The sequence below is a fragment of the Abramis brama genome, assembly GCF_963993115.1.
Source record: "Abramis brama genome assembly, chromosome: 3".
Lineage (NCBI taxonomy): Eukaryota > Metazoa > Chordata > Actinopteri > Cypriniformes > Leuciscidae > Abramis > Abramis brama.
Window position 1 is genome coordinate 29380388 of NC_139965.1, and position 18261 is coordinate 29398648.

At 38.1% G+C, this 18261-nt stretch overlaps 1 protein-coding gene across 10 annotated transcripts in view; it reads left to right on the plus strand.

The window, feature by feature from the left end:
* chd9 (chromodomain helicase DNA binding protein 9) overlaps positions 1–18261 on the plus strand; it is a 72945-nt gene that overhangs the window by 25311 nt on the left and 29373 nt on the right. For 7 of the 10 annotated variants that reach the window (XM_084107753.1, XM_084107757.1, XM_084107756.1 and 4 more), the window contains 2 exons: positions 6240–6640; positions 17692–17800. In XM_084107753.1, the coding sequence (XP_083963879.1) occupies positions 6240–6640; positions 17692–17800 (510 nt within the window). Of the gene's footprint in view, positions 1–1640; positions 2320–3659; positions 3788–6239; positions 6641–17691; positions 17801–18261 lie in introns of those variants that run through there. The other 3 variants (XM_084107761.1, XM_084107762.1, XM_084107760.1) reach the window with 3 other exon arrangements.

Sequence of the window (18261 nt, forward strand, 5' to 3'; positions counted from 1 at the left end):
TTTTCCTCCCTACAGTACATACAAGCACACACTTTTCTTTGCTTTCTTCATCTTCTAAGTTATTCTTTCTTGGCTGCCTGTACAAATACAGGTTGCACATAAAATTAAGTACCAAACACATCCTATAAATCTTTTAGAAATGTAGAAATAACATTTTCACATTACCACGTCCTCTTCACAAATTGCAGGCATATTTAATTATGTGATTTTATTTTATTATTATTTCTATTTATTCATTTCATTTTATTTTTTGCATGTAAGTAGATGATCGCATGAACTGTGTATTGAAGCGTTCGTTTGAATTGTTTCCACGAGTCCAAACTTCAAGGCCTTGTTATCTCTCTCTCTGTTTTGTTATCTCTCTCTGTCACACAAAGCCTGTTACAGAACATTGTATTTTACGGAGCCCTTAAAGGCACATGGTGGTAGAAGAAAGATATGAGTGAAGGAAAAAAGTATGAGATGGAAGAAATTATTTGTCAATGCTTTTGCGTTCTCTCGTTAACGGTTTGCGTTCCCCCAAGAAACTTTGAGTTTCCTCACAAAAACGTTTGCATTCCGCAGAGAAACTTTGAATTCGGAACATTTTGTTCAAACAAACAAAGTTTATCGGGGTAACGCAAAACATTTGCGAGAGAACGCAAAAGCATTGACTTTTTCCTCCCATCTAATATTTTTTTCCACCACCATGTCCCTTTTAGGGCTCCATAGTATTGTAACTAGTAGGCTATACTGCCAGAGGAGAAATCTGCACATGCCACAGCTATGTGCCACCTAGTGAGAAGGAGTGTTTTTAAATGACTTTCAGGTCTCTTGTATTGCGTTTACTTTATTTAACTTTATTTAACCTTGTAAAAGTTGATCTTACTCCAGTCCCAAGGCTAGGCCTAGCCAAAGCTAATCTCTCTGCTACCCTGTAAGATTCTTATGCTAAGCTGACCCACTTTTGTGTGTGATTTCAGATTGGGGTGGGGGCATAAACACTCATTTTACTCCTCTCTATTTTTTCATAGTGCAAACACTTGCTTTCATTTTTGCTGTGTGTGTATGTGTGGGCACAAGTGGGTTTTTTGCAGTGCATGTGCACAGTTGCACATGGCCAATCTATTACACTTTGGGAAAGTGAGGACATGACCTAATTTCCCTTTGAGTATATGTTGTCACTTCCTGTTAGTCAATCCAGCAGCACATGAACTCATGCCATCTGCCTGTGTGTGTAAATCTGATGATTGTAGTGCTGACATGATTATGATGCATTTAAAATTATAATTGTGACTTATTTTACTTGTTTTGCTGTTTTGACACAAATTATCTGTTGAATGTATGTGTAGGTGTATTAATTTTCTTGAACACTTGCTGTTGGTTGCCTGGTTGCCTGGTTGGATTCAGCAAGTAAAGAAATTCAGTATTTTTAGGGTTAAGTTGTGAAAGTTAATGTAATAACAGCTAGCACCCTCTGCTGGACCTCCTGTTTCACAATGAGCTAAAGAGGGAGAGAGAGAGAGTGAGCGAGCAAGGGAGAGAGAGTGAAAAACGAGTCCGGATTTTAACGACATCTCTAATATTCATGCTGATGCGTTTTGCTGCTTTGTGCTTTCATTTCTCGCCGCTGCGTCTGCGTCTCCTGCTCGCCGCACACACCCCAGCCTGAGACAGGGGAGGGGAACAAGGGAAAAGGAAGGAAAGAAAACAAGTGGAAATAAGGAAAACAAGCTACGGAGCGTCCAACTGAGCCAGTACAAAAAACCTTTTGTGTTAGCAATCCTACCTTCGTCTGGTATGTGAAAGGAGAAAGAGGAACGAGAAGTCTTGTCGGTCTGTGCGTGTGTGTGAACGCAAGAGAGTGGACGAGAAAACGACGGCCGGGAGAGATCGAGTGCAGTTGTTCTAGGACGGACAGTTGGAGGGAATCGATGAGAAAAAGAGAGCAAGAGAGGGAGGGAAAAGAATAGACAGAGCCCAGCTGAGCACAGCAGAATGAAAGAATCCCGGACCAGCGTGGCTGCTTCATCAGTCTCTTCCTCATTCCCTCGTTTTCCGTGAAGCGCGGCTCCATGCAGCCCGGCCAGGGGAGGAGGAGGAGGTGAACAGGGCTTCTTCAGCCACGGACCTGCTGGGGGAGGAAGGGAGAGAGGGAAAGTGAGCGAGAGAGAGAGAGAGAGAGAGAGAGAAGGGAGGAGGGAGCGTGCAACAGAGAGAGAGAGAGAGAGAAAAAAAACGGCGAAAGGGCAAGGCTTTTGTTGGCGATTGGAGAGAGGGAAGAGGGGGGAAAGAAGAAAAGAAAAAAACATGTCTACGGTGAAGAGACCGAGAGGACGGGTGAGTGAGTGAGTGAGTGAGTGAGAGAGAGCGAGCATGTGTTTGTGTATGGGGTGGAGGAGGAGGGGGAGGGAAGGGTGGAGGTGGGGGAGGGGGCCAGCAGGAACTGAACAGCTACAGGCTCATGCGGCAGGCTACACAATCGCCGCCATCTTGTGCTAACTGCTTCTCTCCATTTCTTATTTTCTAGCTTGCATGCTAACAGGGTATGCTATGTTAGCTAGCTTTTGGTGCCTTGTCTGCTCTTCTTCCTGTTTCGTTTTCAGTGCCGTGGGATGTGCCACATACGTGTGCGCATCAGGCTTTGTGTGGCAGCGCCGCATGCACGTTTCTGTTTCAATATGGTTTCATTATAAGCGGAGACGTTGATGACCTGAGCGAGGAGAGAGATTGAAATTGCTGCAGCGCTGGCAGCCTGTAATTTCAGTTATTTATAGATGTGTAACATAGCTGCAGTGCTCATGGCTTGCTGCATTTTCCCCTCACTCGCTCTCTCTCTCTTGCTCGCTCACGTCATATTCTCTCTATTACTCATTTTCTCACATACGCCCTCCCGCCTTTCCCCTATAGCCTTTCTCCTTGTCTCCATTCCTGTTGATTTACCCCTTCATGCCTCAAATGGATTAGTGTGAATATTTCAGGAGAGCTCAGTCTCTCTCACTCTGCTCTCCGGCTCATGTTTAGCCACCGAATGAGTTAGTGTTTATAACCCTCCCCCACTCTTTTCTTTTGTTTCACTCTTTCCAGATAATTCCCTTTTATTTAGCCACCAGGAAAGCGCAGGCCGGGTGATCCCATGTTATGTATCTCTTTTTTTGAGAGTCAACAAAGCTTTATTGGCATGACTGGAACATTGCTTTGGACGTGTGTCATGTTTATAATGAGCAAGTGTGCAAAATAAAACCTAATAAAGTAAAAGATAAGATCTTGTTCTCCTTCTTTATGGGGTTCAAACTCACTTTATCTGCTTTCCTGGTGAGAAAAAGTGTGAGAATTTAAGGAATTAGAGAGTCAGCGAAATGGGCATGAATAATAAAAGTTGGCATGTCTCGGCCTGTTATATGATCGTGCGGTGAATTATACATGTCTGTCTTTTTATTTCATGGGGTGAGGGTGGATAGTGTGAAAAAACTCTCTCAGGTTGACGATTTCAATTCTTGACCTTTGATAAGTGGGTGATGCCGTTCTGATGAACTGTGACTTATTAACACCTCTATTCTGAATGTTTACAAATAATATCTATCATATTTAAATGCTTAAATTGGTGATAAATATGTGCATGAGTGTGCAGCCTCCATGGTGTTCTGCTTTTGCCTGTGCAGTTGTCCAAATCTTTCCTTTATCTTCCTCTATAGCTGGTTGGCCACGTGATTGGAGAGCTGTGAATATTATGAAACCCAGGCTTTAGGAACAATGATGATACAGCAGTTCAAAGATGGAGGATTTCCCATGTTGTCATCCAGTATGTGTGGGTGGACTCAGGCTTACCATGCTGCATTGCTTCAGCTACAATCAGATTGAGAAAGGATCTCCAAGGATTTTTATCTTGGACCTCCTCTTATGTTTAGTCTGCTGGCGAGGTCATGAAATGCCTAGTGTGCTTATTAAATTCTCAACCTATATTGAGCTGGGTAAAGAAAGACCCCAAACTCTTGAACGGTATTTGAGCTGTAAGCACATAAAGTGCCTCTACTACCTGACAGGCCTCACTGTAAAAGGTGTAGTGAGAAATCACACCTGTCTCAGTAACAGCCCTAGACACTGTAACTGCAAAAAAGAATCAGGGGAGCGAGACATGTTTTAGCAATCAGTAAACTACCCAATCAGAAATGTTATTAGCCTGTCAACAAGGTATGAAATTAATTTTTTTGCCCTCCAGGCACAAAGGCTGGTGAAATTCCCAGTTCAAAATATATGACATATATAGGCCTATATAAAATGTGCAAAAAAAAATATTTTTTCTTTGTTTTTTTTGGACTAATACAATCCCTGGTTTCTTTTAATTTAATTAAAATCAGCATGAGATGGAAATTCACCTATCTATTTTCCAAATTCATGTTATTAATCTTACTTTGAATGAAATGCATACATTTCATTTTCTTTTTTCCTTTTTTTTTTTTTTTTTGAGCCTATAATTTTTAATCAAAACATCATAACTGGATCTTCCAGTGAAACTACAGACGTATCTCTTGTGACGTATGCTGGACTTCTCCAATCATTTAGCCTGCTTAAACCCCAGCCCTTTCTTACAGTCGACTGCAAGCTCGCATTCAGATCCTGCCTCCATTCAATCAACAACTGATGAATAGAATCAAGTCCCTGCCCAACATTTTTTTTTCTTTTTTGATAATCCGCTGCACACGGATGTACGTCACAATATGAAAAAAAAGAAAAAAATTGTCTCTACTTTCATTACATTGCGACTTTAAGATCTCTGTTAACTTTTCATTGACACTGTTATTATATTTTTTGTTTTGAGCCCAATTTTTTAAATCAGACATTATCAAAAGGAACCTGTAGAGCTTTGCCTTCACAGTATATTAGTGCTGCACGATTAATCATATCGCAATCGCAATCGCGATGTCAAGCCTACGCGATTATATGACGCAAAATGCTGCGATTTTATATTGAATAAACAAATTAGTGCTGTTAACGCAATTAACGCAGCATCTGTTAATTTTTGGCATCCTTTGGCTAGTGTCACATGATCCCGCTCTTATTCATGCAAATGCTTTTAAACCATTCATGCGCGATAAGACAAAAAAGAACGCGCTGCCTGTGAATGTCCTGACTGTGACACACAGAAAGACTCGCGCTAATATCGTGCGTGCGCACAAAACAGCATGCCAGAATACAGTTCTCTTTCGAGCTTGAACGAACAATAACACACACAATTATGCCAAAATGTCTTTTTGTCGAATATCTTCATAACATAAGAGTAGTCTTATGATGAACTTGAAGAGTTGTGACTCGTGAGAGAATGAGGCGCGTGTGAGATCCGCGTCTCTGACAGCAGCGGCTGGTCTTAAAGGGACAGTACACAGTAGCCACTAATTATATCTGGCGCTAAAGTTAATCAAAGAACAAAGGGAACAGAGAAAAACACTCACTGCTCTTGACTAAATAACTTTTTTCTTTAGGCAGATTATCACTAATCTGTGTATGCATTTATTTTCCTTGAGAACCAAGCAAGTTGACTCATGAAACCATTTGTTTATTATATCGCATATTGCAATCACAATATTGACCTCAATTATCGCAATATGACATTTTCCCCAAATCGTGCAGCCCTACAGTATATATTATAAACGAACAAGCGTACAATTGCAAAATTACCTACCACTGTCTGTAAAACTACTAGCATTTGGCTGGTAGGTCGTTAATTTAATACCCTGCTTGTGAATGATTTTTGTCTGGCATCTCTTTGGAGGTCTGGGTTTTGTAGAGAGGTTGTGTGCTTGAAGTTAACATAATGGTGGAAGTTAGCGAAACATCTTAAATTACTTACAGAACCTTTAATCTTACGTGCAGAGTAGCTGTTTCACTGTACTGACTTTGTCCCCCTTAATAAGAAACCTATTAAAGTATTTACATCCGCTCGAGTCCAAGTTTTCTAGGTCATGACTAGAGGAGTAATGTTATGGCTGTTCATGGAACACAGCTCATCATCCTGTTTCATGTCGAATAGCGCTCTCAAATTGACCAGCAGACTAGTCTACATGGCATCATGGTATCTTAAATAGTGTATTGTTCATCATGGGTTTAACATATGGAATTACAGAATACTGAAATAGAAACTTATCTATTGGTTTCCTGTACAGTCCTGCCTACTCAACAATTCTAGACAAAGCTAGTCTTATGGAGAACATTAGTATCATGGTTGGATGGTAACATCTTTTTTTTCCTCTCTTTTCTCACAGCCTCCTAAGAACACTAATGGTCCCAGCAGCCAGCCACGGGTACTCAGCCCTCCAGTGAAAAACAGCTCCTCTTCTTCCTCTTCGTCATCCTCGTACGTATCCGTGTCTGAGAAGAGGGTGCTGAAGCATCAGCAACAGCAGCAGCAGCAGCAGATGGAGTCATCTCTTTCGGACGATAAACAGCAGAAGGCCAATCGAATTATCTCGGAGGCCATCGCCAAAGCACGAGAGAGGGGAGAGAAAAATATTCCTCGCGTCATGAGTCCCGAATGCTTTCCGTCTTCGTCGTCGCAGCACCGCAGTCACAGGGCAGGTTCCTCCAAATCCAGAGGCAAGAATAAGAGTTCCAAGAAGGCCCGGATTGTGGCGTCATCCAAGCCCAAACAAAAGGCTAAAATTGGGTAAGACCACTGTGACATCCTCACACATTTTCATTCATTTGTTTCTTTGTCTGGGAGCGGGAGGGGAAATGTCATACAGATGTGTCCGTCATGATTTGTGATGACTTCTTCAATTCATCCAAGAACATCTCGGTAACTTCACCTGCGTGTTGTTAGCCATGCAGCTAATTACTGCAAGTTAAAGAGGTTTTACTGCTTACACGTGGTCTTTCTTAAGTTGTTTTTGTGTGCCAAGTCTAAAACAGATGAGAGTCAAGCTCTCTTAAAGATGCAGCGCTTTATCAGAGTGTGAGGAGCATTGAATGTCATGTTAAATGCTGTTAGCTGTTTAATTAAGCACTAAGGCAGGGGTCGGCAACCTATTGCGCGCATGCCAACACTGGCACGCGGAGGGTTAATCGCTGCAAATTTCTGAGATATTCAACCAAGTATACTGAGTCCTTATTAAACATTCCACACACATCGAAATAACTGTGATTCATGTGGAAACTCTGTTCATGCTTACCTGGTCACTTCTCGTGTTTTCTCTGATCGGATAGCCATCCAATCATGAAAAGTCCGAAAGAGAAGGGGGTGTTGTGGCACAGTGATTAACTTGGAAACTTAAAAATGGCACTTCATGACAAAAAGGTTGGCTGACCCTTGCAAGGCATGAGAGGCTGTGCAATATTGTGAATAGGGGTGTAACGATACACGTATTCGTATTGAACCGTTCAGTACGAGGCTTTACACATTACAAACCGAACGATTCGTTGGACCATTTTTCCTGCCGGTGCGTCACAATTTTTGTTAGCACAACGTTGCCCAACATCAAATGGCAAACGTAATGAAACAAAACTGCCCTACTTATTTGTGCTTCACGGACCGTTTATGAGTTTGGACCAATGGCAGTGCAGCGCGAGCCGATCTTGATCAAGCAACACTGTTACTACACAGCGCTAAGAAATCGACTAAAGAAAGCATTTGAATTCGCCACTGAACTAATAACATCGCTGCGAGATCTAGTGAGAAGCATTCAAATGTCTCCGCTATTAACCGTAGATCAAATGCCAACATCACCCCAGTGTGTCAATAACTGGAACTAGACGAAAACAAGGAGAAACACACACGCTACAAATTATCCCCACAGCATTTAGTGGACACTCATCTTTCTGAAGAAAAAAACTTAAAAATTGAGTAAAAACACTGAGAACTGAGTTCCATATAAAAACAAAATTGTTATTTTCCTTGTATTTGTTTATAACTACTACACTATTACATAATTTTTTTATGTAAGGAGCTGTTTTTGTTTTATATGCTGCTGAGACGACACACCAGAAGATGGGTCATAGCTCCATCATTGTTCAAAGTAAAAAAAAGATCATACTTTATGATGTTAGTTTTAATAAATAAATACAAAATTAAAATTAAAGAAATTTCTCTGGCATTTCTTTCTTTTTGCTGTATCGAAAACGTACCGAACCGTAACACCACTGTGTCGTATCGAACCGAACTGTGAATTTTGTAAACCGTTACACCCCTAATTGTGAATATAGTTAAGAGTAAAGGGCATTGATGTTTCTCAGTTTTAAGAGCATTTCTTAACATTTGACTAAAGCAGAGACGCCTGAACGTTTTACTATGAAGGGCCAAAAAGCAAATATTTCATTATATCCAACTACATTCAGATTAAGATTTCAAAAAAAAAATCTAATTTACTTATATTCTACACTGAACAAAATTATAAACACAACACTTTTGTCAACACTTAATGTGCCCTTCCACTTGTGCAAAACTAGAAAAAATCCACCCCAGGCTAACGCATAGACTTTTATGCAAATGTTGAGAGTTAATGTGCATATCAAGAATTTCCTGTGAGGTTTTTTTGAGCACAACTTTATAGCTGGAAACCCAACAATAGTCTCTGGCGGGTACACAATTCTAGCACTGCAAAGATGACAAGCACAGCAAAATGCTCTGTAAAATTGTAACTCTGTAAGTTCAAGAAAATTTAGTCTAACAAAAGTGCCAACGTTCCATTAGATGTTTACAGATATATTTTCTTTTAATGTCATGCTGATGATTCTGCCTTTAGCTGTTAGGAAGTATTTGGACCTAGAAGCTCACATCATGCATGGAGAGTGTTCGTTTTAACCATATCTTACCAGTTACAGAACCTTCTAGCAAACTATTTTGAACCAAGGACCCCTTGTAATAACCCCAAACAGTATGAGAAATGAGAAATTCTGCCCTAGCAGTTCTTCCGAGACTAATATAGGGGCCATTTTTAAATAATATTTTAAGACTTTTGTTCACTAGTATGAAAAAACTGAGATCAGTAGGGATGGATTCTGATCCAGAACCAGTTTCTATTAGATCAGTAATCTGAGGTAGGAATTTTTTAATTGTTTATGCCAAAGACTCCCAATATGATGCAAAGGACCCCCTTTAAAAAATGTAAAGGAGTCCATATATTTCAAAACTTATTCATACTGTCTGCAAAAAATGTTACGTTATTGTTATTTTTTATAGTAAATAATTGGCATTCATGTTGTAATTGTACCAAAGCCTCAATAAATGGTTGTATTTTTATCTGAAAAATATTCATTCAAAATAATTATTAATAATAATTATTTTCACAATAAATAGTGTTTTTTTGTCTTAATCAAACCTCCTTGTACCCCTTTGATGCCACCTAAGGGGGTCCCCGGGCCCCAGTTTGAAAAGCCCTAATTTGAGGGTTGCATGAAAAATGTTTGTAACCCATAAATATGGCAAAGGAACATGTGCTAAACATACAGTCCCATTTTTGTTGTGGTTAATGATTCCTTTACAAAATGCACCTCACACGTAACAGCAGTGCTCACACAGGCAGCCTCTTCTGGAGAGTATGAATAGATCATAAGTCTGAACCGAATATGCAGAGCTTTATGACATCATGATGTCGTCTGATCTGCATTAATGGAGGACTGAATGGAAGAACGTGACATGAGATTTCTAGGTCACGTGCATTATGTGAAGGCCTCTGCAAACTATGTTCCACCATATTGTTTGGCTTTTCCAGCTCTAAGGTTCAGTCTAGATGCTGCTTTGTTCTTAGGAAGGCCACATGCTCTATTATGGTCCATTGCTGAGATTACACATCTAGTGTGAAAATGTTGAAACACACATTCCTACTGTGCTTGTAAAAGTGGTATGTTGAATTTCTTCTATGACTTGTTCATCGTGCTTAATGGATTAGCAGTCTGACTGACCCAAATACTTCAGCTGTAAAGGCAAGACAAACCGGACATATGTATGTTCAGACTCAACCCCTCACTGGGTAATTTCTTTGCTTGTTTAACACAGTTTCTCGGCTCAGTCACCTCTGTTGTACAGATTACATTATTTACCACACCTGACAGAGGGAAGCCAATGTTTATGGGTGGTTTGCAGATACTCCAAAATGAGAGGGGCAGTTTTATATATTGAATTGCTAATAGACTAAGTGGTCGTCTTCTACCTGTTCAGTACTCAAAGTTACCTCTCTGGTTTGGCAAGCTTTTATTAAGCTTGGTTTGCAGCACAAGTGTGAACGGGATGTTGTAATCTAGCATTATTCTGCTGACAGGCTAACAGGCTAATGTGTTTTTGCCGCTCTGCTCCAAGTGAGTGGCATTTATTAAGGGTTGAGTGTTATGTTGAAGGTAGTAGTGTCTTGACTATACGGAAATTAGGAATTAGAAATTAGGAATTAGAAATTAGGAATTAATTATGCATTCATTAAGTTATGAATTAACTTATTACGAGTTACAACATTGTGCAGGAAACTGTTCTGTCAGGGTTTCTTTTTTATTTATTTTTTTACATTTTTCTAAAACAAATATTCTAAATCTCGCTAACAATAAATGTTCAGTGTGACGACCTGCCTTTTTTATGACAGCAAAACCTTACCAAGAAAAAATATTAAATAAATGTAATTAATCTCTGGAAAAAAAAGATTAGAACCAAGTATACATATCATGGTTAACCTTTTTACAGTAAAGATAATAAAATGTAAAAATAAAAATAATTTTTTTTTTTTTTAAGTACTCCTACTGCCTAAATATTTCTGCTAAAATCTGTGCTATGCAAGCTTCTGGTATAATATTCTCACATAGCAAGCTGTTAACATTTATTATAAACATATCAATATTTTATATTAAAACATACTTAATTAATTAATGTTAGGTATTATTTGAATTCTAGCAATTCTGATTCCCAGTTTCAATTCCAGTAAGGTGGAAACATTTAGTCAAACATTTATTTCAAACATATTTAGTCTGTGTCTTTTGGCAGACTATTTGTTGCAGCTGATTTCCATGAACAAATCAGCAGCCTAAAGAACAATAAAATGTTCCTATGGTTTTAACAAAAATACCACAGCAAAAACAACTGAACTAATATAAATTTCAAACATTATTAAAGACAAGTAAATAGTAATAAAATAAGAACAAATAAATAAATTAGCAATAGCACAGATAAATACAACTGAACAAAATGCAGGTACAGAAATTGCAATCAAATGTAAAATAACACTGCATGTATTTCTATTTATAAATAAGGTATAGATTAATCCTTTTTAAAACGAAAAAAAAAGTTATTCAGTCCCTTTTCTTTTGTTCTTTTATTAACAGTATATTAGTTTATTTATAACAGTTTATTAGGCTGCTGTCACTTTAAAATGACATGCAGGATCAAATATACTGTTACACGTTTTCTTTCTCAACTGTTTATGTTCACTTTAGGCAAAATTGACTGTTTACAAAGATATTTTGACATAATTATGTGTGTATTTGTGCGTTTTAAGAGCAACAAGACACGCACTAGAACTCAATTATCGCGCACTATTGGCACTTTTCCACTGCATGGTACGGTTCGGTACAGCTCACTTTGGCGCTTTTCCACTGCATGGTATGGCTCGGTACGGCTCGCTTAAATAGTACCACCTCTGTTGAGGTTCTAAACGAGCCGTACCGATTCTAAAATGTGACGTGTAAACACTGCAGATCACTGATTGGTCAGAGAGAATCTATTATTAGGATCAAAATTAACTCATTTGAATGCTTCTTTTCTGACATATTTTTATCCTCCACCACACATCTCCTGTCTGCTATCACTGGTCAATATGAGTTGTTGCGTAGATTCTGGTGTAGTAGAGAGTTCTGCGGGGAACACTTCAGTTCAAACCTCACAAAAGGCCTCATTGAGAATGCAGTGGGTAAAAAAAATCGTCTGTAAAAAAAACTCTTCTGAATCATAAAATGACAATTGGACACCCTACAGTCTCATTGGCTTCTTGAACGTAAATGAAGGGCACAAGATCACAAGTCCACATCAAGTATGTAATTTGGGGCATGGCCATTGAAAATTGTTCCACCTCAAGGTTTGAGGTTGTAGTCATTCAAGCTAGTATGTAATGCACTCAAAAAGTCTGTGGGTAGAGACTCACAAACCGTTCTTAAAATAATAATAATCTGCAGACAGTTACAACAAACCACTTAATTCAAGAAATAATAACCTTAACTCTTACTTCTATGGGTTTTGTAAGGGGATTTACAGTCAAAGACCCAGAAGACCCAGAAGATAGTTTGTAGTTTCATCAGCAGAAGTCAGCTTCAAGACTCACAGAGTAGTTTGCTGGCCGCCCCGTTTACAGTTTACAAAGATCACAGCAATTATACCCTTCACCAAGGTCTAAGCTACGTCCTTGCTTCAGGTTGAATGATTCTCTTTGGCTAAGAAATAGATAAACATAGTAATTTTCCACACATATACAGATAGACTGAAGCATATCTCCATCGATTACGCAGCTGACACTCGGACACAGAAGTTAGGCACGTCGTGACCTTCCAGGTCGCAGATTTGGGTTGCTGAGCGCCAGCATGTCCAGAACAACAACTCAGTAAATCTCCAATAATGCCAGTTGTTCCTTAACCTGTAACCGAAAAGACTAACACACACACTGACACACAGCTTTTCCAAGGTTGGATTTGGTCGGGCTCTAACTATAAACAGGAGAGTATTCCCAAAACATCCAGATAATATGTTCTTCCTCTCAAGGAGAGGACACTTTAATAGAAATGGAAAGTAAGGCTTTAACTGAGAAATGGTCCCTTAATCTATAGACTTCAATGACCCCTGTGACCATAGCTGTCAGGGTACCCCAGAAAAACAGATGTAGTGACACATGTTGAAGACATTTCTCAAACTCAAAACGAGTCCATATTTCATTTCTAGAAGCCGGGCTAAAAGAGCAAGCACAGTTACTGCATTCAGATATCAAATACAGACATTAGAAAATACATGAAAAGAACATTTCAGTAATCACACTGGTAACTTCTATAACAAAGTAAAATCTCATAAGCCTAGAGAAGTCATTCAACTCAAGTGATGTTTAGAAGGAAAAATACCTTACCTTAATCATAATCACTTATTACATATACATTGAAGCAGCAGTGAATTCCAAAATCCACCTCTGTTCAGTTTTCTTAACTGAAGAGATTTGTAGCAAGTGGATGCTGGATATTTATTCTCAAATTAATGTGGAGACATGGAGGCAGAGGTGGGTCTTAGATCTTGGCTTCATAAATAGCAGAGTTGGTGTCTTTGAGCCTGGTGGAGAGAAAAGCCAGAAACATACTGACCTCCTTTGCACCAAACTGCACACTACAGCCATTAATGCAGACCATGTGATCTCAGACTCTTAAGGAGAGACTGCAGTCAGTCACACAACCATATTTATAACTGAACAGCCTGCAGGTTATGGCTGTGTTGATATGCAGTCATATATTGTATTTTCCCCCTCATGCTATTGCTTCAGTACTTTTATTGTTATATGTGTATATATATATATATATATATATATATATATATATATATATATATATATATATATATATATAAAACGATAACGATAAATACAGCGATATAATTTTCCTTGATACAATTATAACAAAATTCAATAAATGTTTGATGTAATGCTTATGCACCAAAAGCAGAACAAAACAGCATTACTCATTTGAACCGTGCCACATGGACCATTATAAATGTTTCGAATATTCTACCTCAGATTTGTGAGATGTTCACCAATTTGGCAAGTGTTTGTCACGTTCTGATGATAAAACCATAATTAATGGTCTGGTTTCACTCAGGAGAAAAAAAGCTGCCTCTAAACTTGAAATAAATAAAGATTTGACATTAATCATGATAATTATCGACTTAAATATTTTATCGTGATAATATTTTTGGCCATATAACCCAGTCCTATATCTATGTGTTCATTGGTTCAATGAAGGAAGAAGCAGGTTGTTAATATCTTTTCAAACTCACTTTTCTAAGTGGAGTTAGCGATGCAGTATTGGATAAAAGTGAAGTGAACCATGCAAGACAGATTGAAACTGATACCGCAAATTCACTCTTTCCGTCTCGCTGAGATCCTCTCTCACACGTTCAGTGCAGTTTTAATCAAATTATAGTACTGTGATTCATTACAAATTAATTGTGATGTAAGGAGACTAGTTGTTTCATAACATGCTGAGCGTGTGATGGAGATGAACAGATACTGGATGTTTACATTATACATATATTGAAATAAAGAAGTAAGTAAGTTTTTTTTTTTCTTCAGGCACAAGGATGATTTTAATCTCCTTTTATGGGTATGTTTGTGCAACCATTTGTTGGTAGGAGTTTTTAGGGAAAAGAATAAGTGTGTGTGCGTATATGTAGCCTAGGTTACAACCCTGAAATATTAATGCAGCCTTCTGTGTTTGGTGCCAAAGAACTTCCGCTTTTGTCCGTCGAGCAGGTGTGTATGCATGTATATGTGTTTGCTTCTGATTCATATAGATTTTAAAAACTGATGCATCATAAGAAATAAGAGAGAAACATACACAAATCTTACCAAACCACCCAGTTGTCAAACATGCAGTGGCAACCAGTCAATAAAAATTCATTATATTTACCTTTCACCGTCATTGTGTGTGTGTGTGTGTGTGTGTGTGTGTGTGTGTGTGTGTGTGTGTGTGCATGTGTATGTGTGTGCTTGTGTGTGTGTAGATGTTGTTTTGCTTGTAAAGTGAAGTACAGGCATTAAAATAAAAGGTGATTTCAATTCTAAGTTCCTTTAAGAGAAAGATGGCAGAGATGTATTAATGTGAAATGATCAATCAAATTATTGAATCAATAGTTTACTCCAATTAGCAGGAAGTGCAAAATAAGGGGGGGTTGTTCTGTCGTGGTTTTTTTATATAAAAAGTTTGTGGTTGATTTTGGACCCTGTGTGTGCATGTGTATTTTTGGGTCCCTCGACAAAGGAGAGCAAAAAAAAGATGTTTAGGTTGTTAAACCTTCTTACCTCTTGATTTCACATGCTCTGTCCACACACACACACACACACACACACACATAGAAGAGCAGAGTGCAGTAAAGACCAGCTCTCAGTCTCATTTCACAGCTGCTGAGTGGAGCTTGTGTGTCACTCAGAGGATACAGCATTACTGCTTCCACCCACGCCGCGAGCTTCACTCTGATCAGGTCGCTAGGCAACCAGGAAGTCACGTTGTCCCGGAGACTAGTGAAGTGTAACATCATCCAGAGAGGAGGACCCAGAATGAGAACAGGAGTGAAAGAGCAAATGATGCACAGAGCTTATGTCCTGAGAATCATTTCCTGTTTATCAGGGCTGTGTGCCCAGCACTGAGGAGAGATTGCAGATGTGTAACCGTTATTAGTGCCTAGCATAAGAATTAGAATTCTGTACAATTAGTGCTGGGCGGAATACTGGTTTCAATTTTTTGTGCGTAATGTATGTTTTCAAATTCTGCCATACTGGTGCGTAGCTGAAACAGTCTGTCCAATGACCACGAAGAGCGATATTTCGAGTGTTGAGAGGAGACCTCTATTAACTGCATACACTTCTTCTTACTAATGGTTATAACCTTATAAAACAACAATAAATAACCCATGCAACTAAGTCTCTTTAACATGGCAAATACCGAGCTTTATGATTTCCATGATGCCGAAAACGCGGACAGAATCACGGAATCCAGTCACAAGCTGAACTTAATGTATAAAGCGGAATTTAACAGAATTTTTGGATGAATAAAAGTAGGGCTGTAAAATTAATCAAATCTCGATATGGACTAGTATCTGTAAATATTAAAGCTCAATAAGATTAGGTATTGATGATAAGCTACTGAAGTCTGCATGTTCGTCATGGCTGTGTAAATGAGCGCTACTACATTCATACTGAAGCGAGCATGACGCTCATGGTGTTTTCTGCTCTAAGTTCACTTCACGAGCATTTCACCATTTCATTTGATTAAACTATCGTTATATATCATATACACACAGAAACACAAAGGTCTTCACGACAACCCTTCAAGATAAAAGTTTGGTTTAACTTAAAGAAATTATAACAGAGCTATTGCACAGTAGAGTGTACTTGTTCAATTAATCATTTTAATTATATTATTATTATTATTATTAATATAGTTTATTAAAACACACAGAAACTCAAATGTCTTCATTACAACCTGCCAAAATAAAAGTTCAGTCTAACTTAAAGAAATTATGAAAGAAATATATTACTATTGCACAGTAGAATGTACTTCTTAAAGTAATAATAATAATAATAATAATAATAATAATAATATTTGTTAAAACATTATATTTAAGGTTAATGTAAATTTGATTACATTTGAAAAGGTAAGCTAAATTGTTAGTTTTATAAATTGATTTTATACATTTTTTGTATAAATTGAATTTTATTACTTTTAATTTATTATTTAATAAGCACTACTGTACACTCATTTGACTGAAAATGTTTGTGTATGCTGAAGTGTTGGCTTTGTTACATGACATGTACAATGAAGTTAAGAGAGACCAGTGTTTGGTATTATTTATATACTATTATAGTATTTATTAATATTTTAAATTAGCTTTTATTTTAATATTTTCAGTTTTCATTTTAGTTTACGTTTTAGAAATTTGATGTTATTTTGGCATTTCTATTTGTTTTTTGTAATATTTCTATATAGCTTAATTTTTTTCTGTTTTATAGTGCATAACCTTAATTCAGTTAGTTGACAGGTCCAAGTTTCAATTTATTTATCTAATATTTCGATTTTATTTAATTTAAGCTTAATACCAAAATGTGTTGGTATAAACAATAACAGCACTGAGAGAGAGTGTGTTTATGTTGCCCAGTCTTTATGTGTGTGTGGTGTCTGTTTTATTTGTGACCATATGAAACAGTGACTTTACAGTTTTACAGCTTCTTGGAAACATACTGTAGATTACCTCAGGTTTCAGAATAAATGCAGAGCCATTGCCATCCATAATCAAATGATTACAAATGCCAAAATAGCTTCCTTAAAGCTACACTGTGTAATTTTTTAAGTTGATTCTTAGCAAAAAAAACACTTTGTTCTTTCAAAATGATATATGCTCATTAATGTGTAATTACTTCTACCAACTAATCAAGTATTCTCGTAAGCGTAGAATCTGCCATTTAGAATACATACGAGCGAGTCGCTCGAATGGCGGCAGCCATGTTGCGCCTCCATCTTGAAAATACATTAGCCAAAGAGGGACATACCTGGAAATTCAAGCTTCGTCTTTCACGCTTTTACACTCAGTGGCACCGTGACGAATGCGAGGGGGAGATTACTCACGACTGCCGGCAGATTTGAAATATACGGCCACCGTAGGAGTTAAAACGCCCTCGGAATGGGAGGGGCTAGAAAGTAATATTCAGTTGGTAGTCATAAACAATTTCACCGCTAGATGGAAGAAAATCCTACACAGTGTAGCTTTAAAGTGACCTTCGCTAACCACTTTGTGGAAGGGAACCTTTGTGAAGGAATATCATATAATATAAACTAGTATTTAAGTGCATCAAGTCCTTTTTTTCATGGATTGATGCGGTCAACAAAGCAGCCATTTTGTGGGTCATTTGTGGGTCAAAGCAGCCAATTTCTTCTAAATTAATTCCAGTGGGTAAACACAAACAGTGTTAAAACAAGTCTCTTTATGTGTTCTCCCCTTTACAGGAAAATCGTTATAAAGTTCGGAAAGAAGAAGCGAAAGAAGACAGATTCCTCAGATGAGCTGTCTGATGATGACAGACCAACTCGACGATCCTCTAAAGATGACGATTCGGTGAGCTTTGGGTTTGATCTATTCTTGATACGATTGATGACTCTTTTATGCTGTCTTATATAAACATCTAACAAGAAAAGTATTTGTAAGTGATCATTCTGGAACAGTAGCACAAAACATGCATATTGTTGCTGGACTTCCTTTAAACTGCATAATGCAGTGGTGCTTCCTGCAGCATATGTATGTTCAGTACAAAAGCGAGAGAGACTACGATGACTGCCGTACCCTCAATTAATTTACTTATCTTTCTTCTGAAATGTCGAACCTCTCATTCTCATCCATGATATACCACCCATCCACCCTTGCAGATATAATTATCCTCTTTAAATAAGGATAATTTAAATCCTGTGTTAATTAAAGCAGTGTGATTTTGATGACTCAGTTGTGCTGTTGGAGTTAAAGCTGCAGCCATGTGCATTTTGGGAAACACTGGGGTCTCGTGGCAGAGCGGGTGGCTCTTT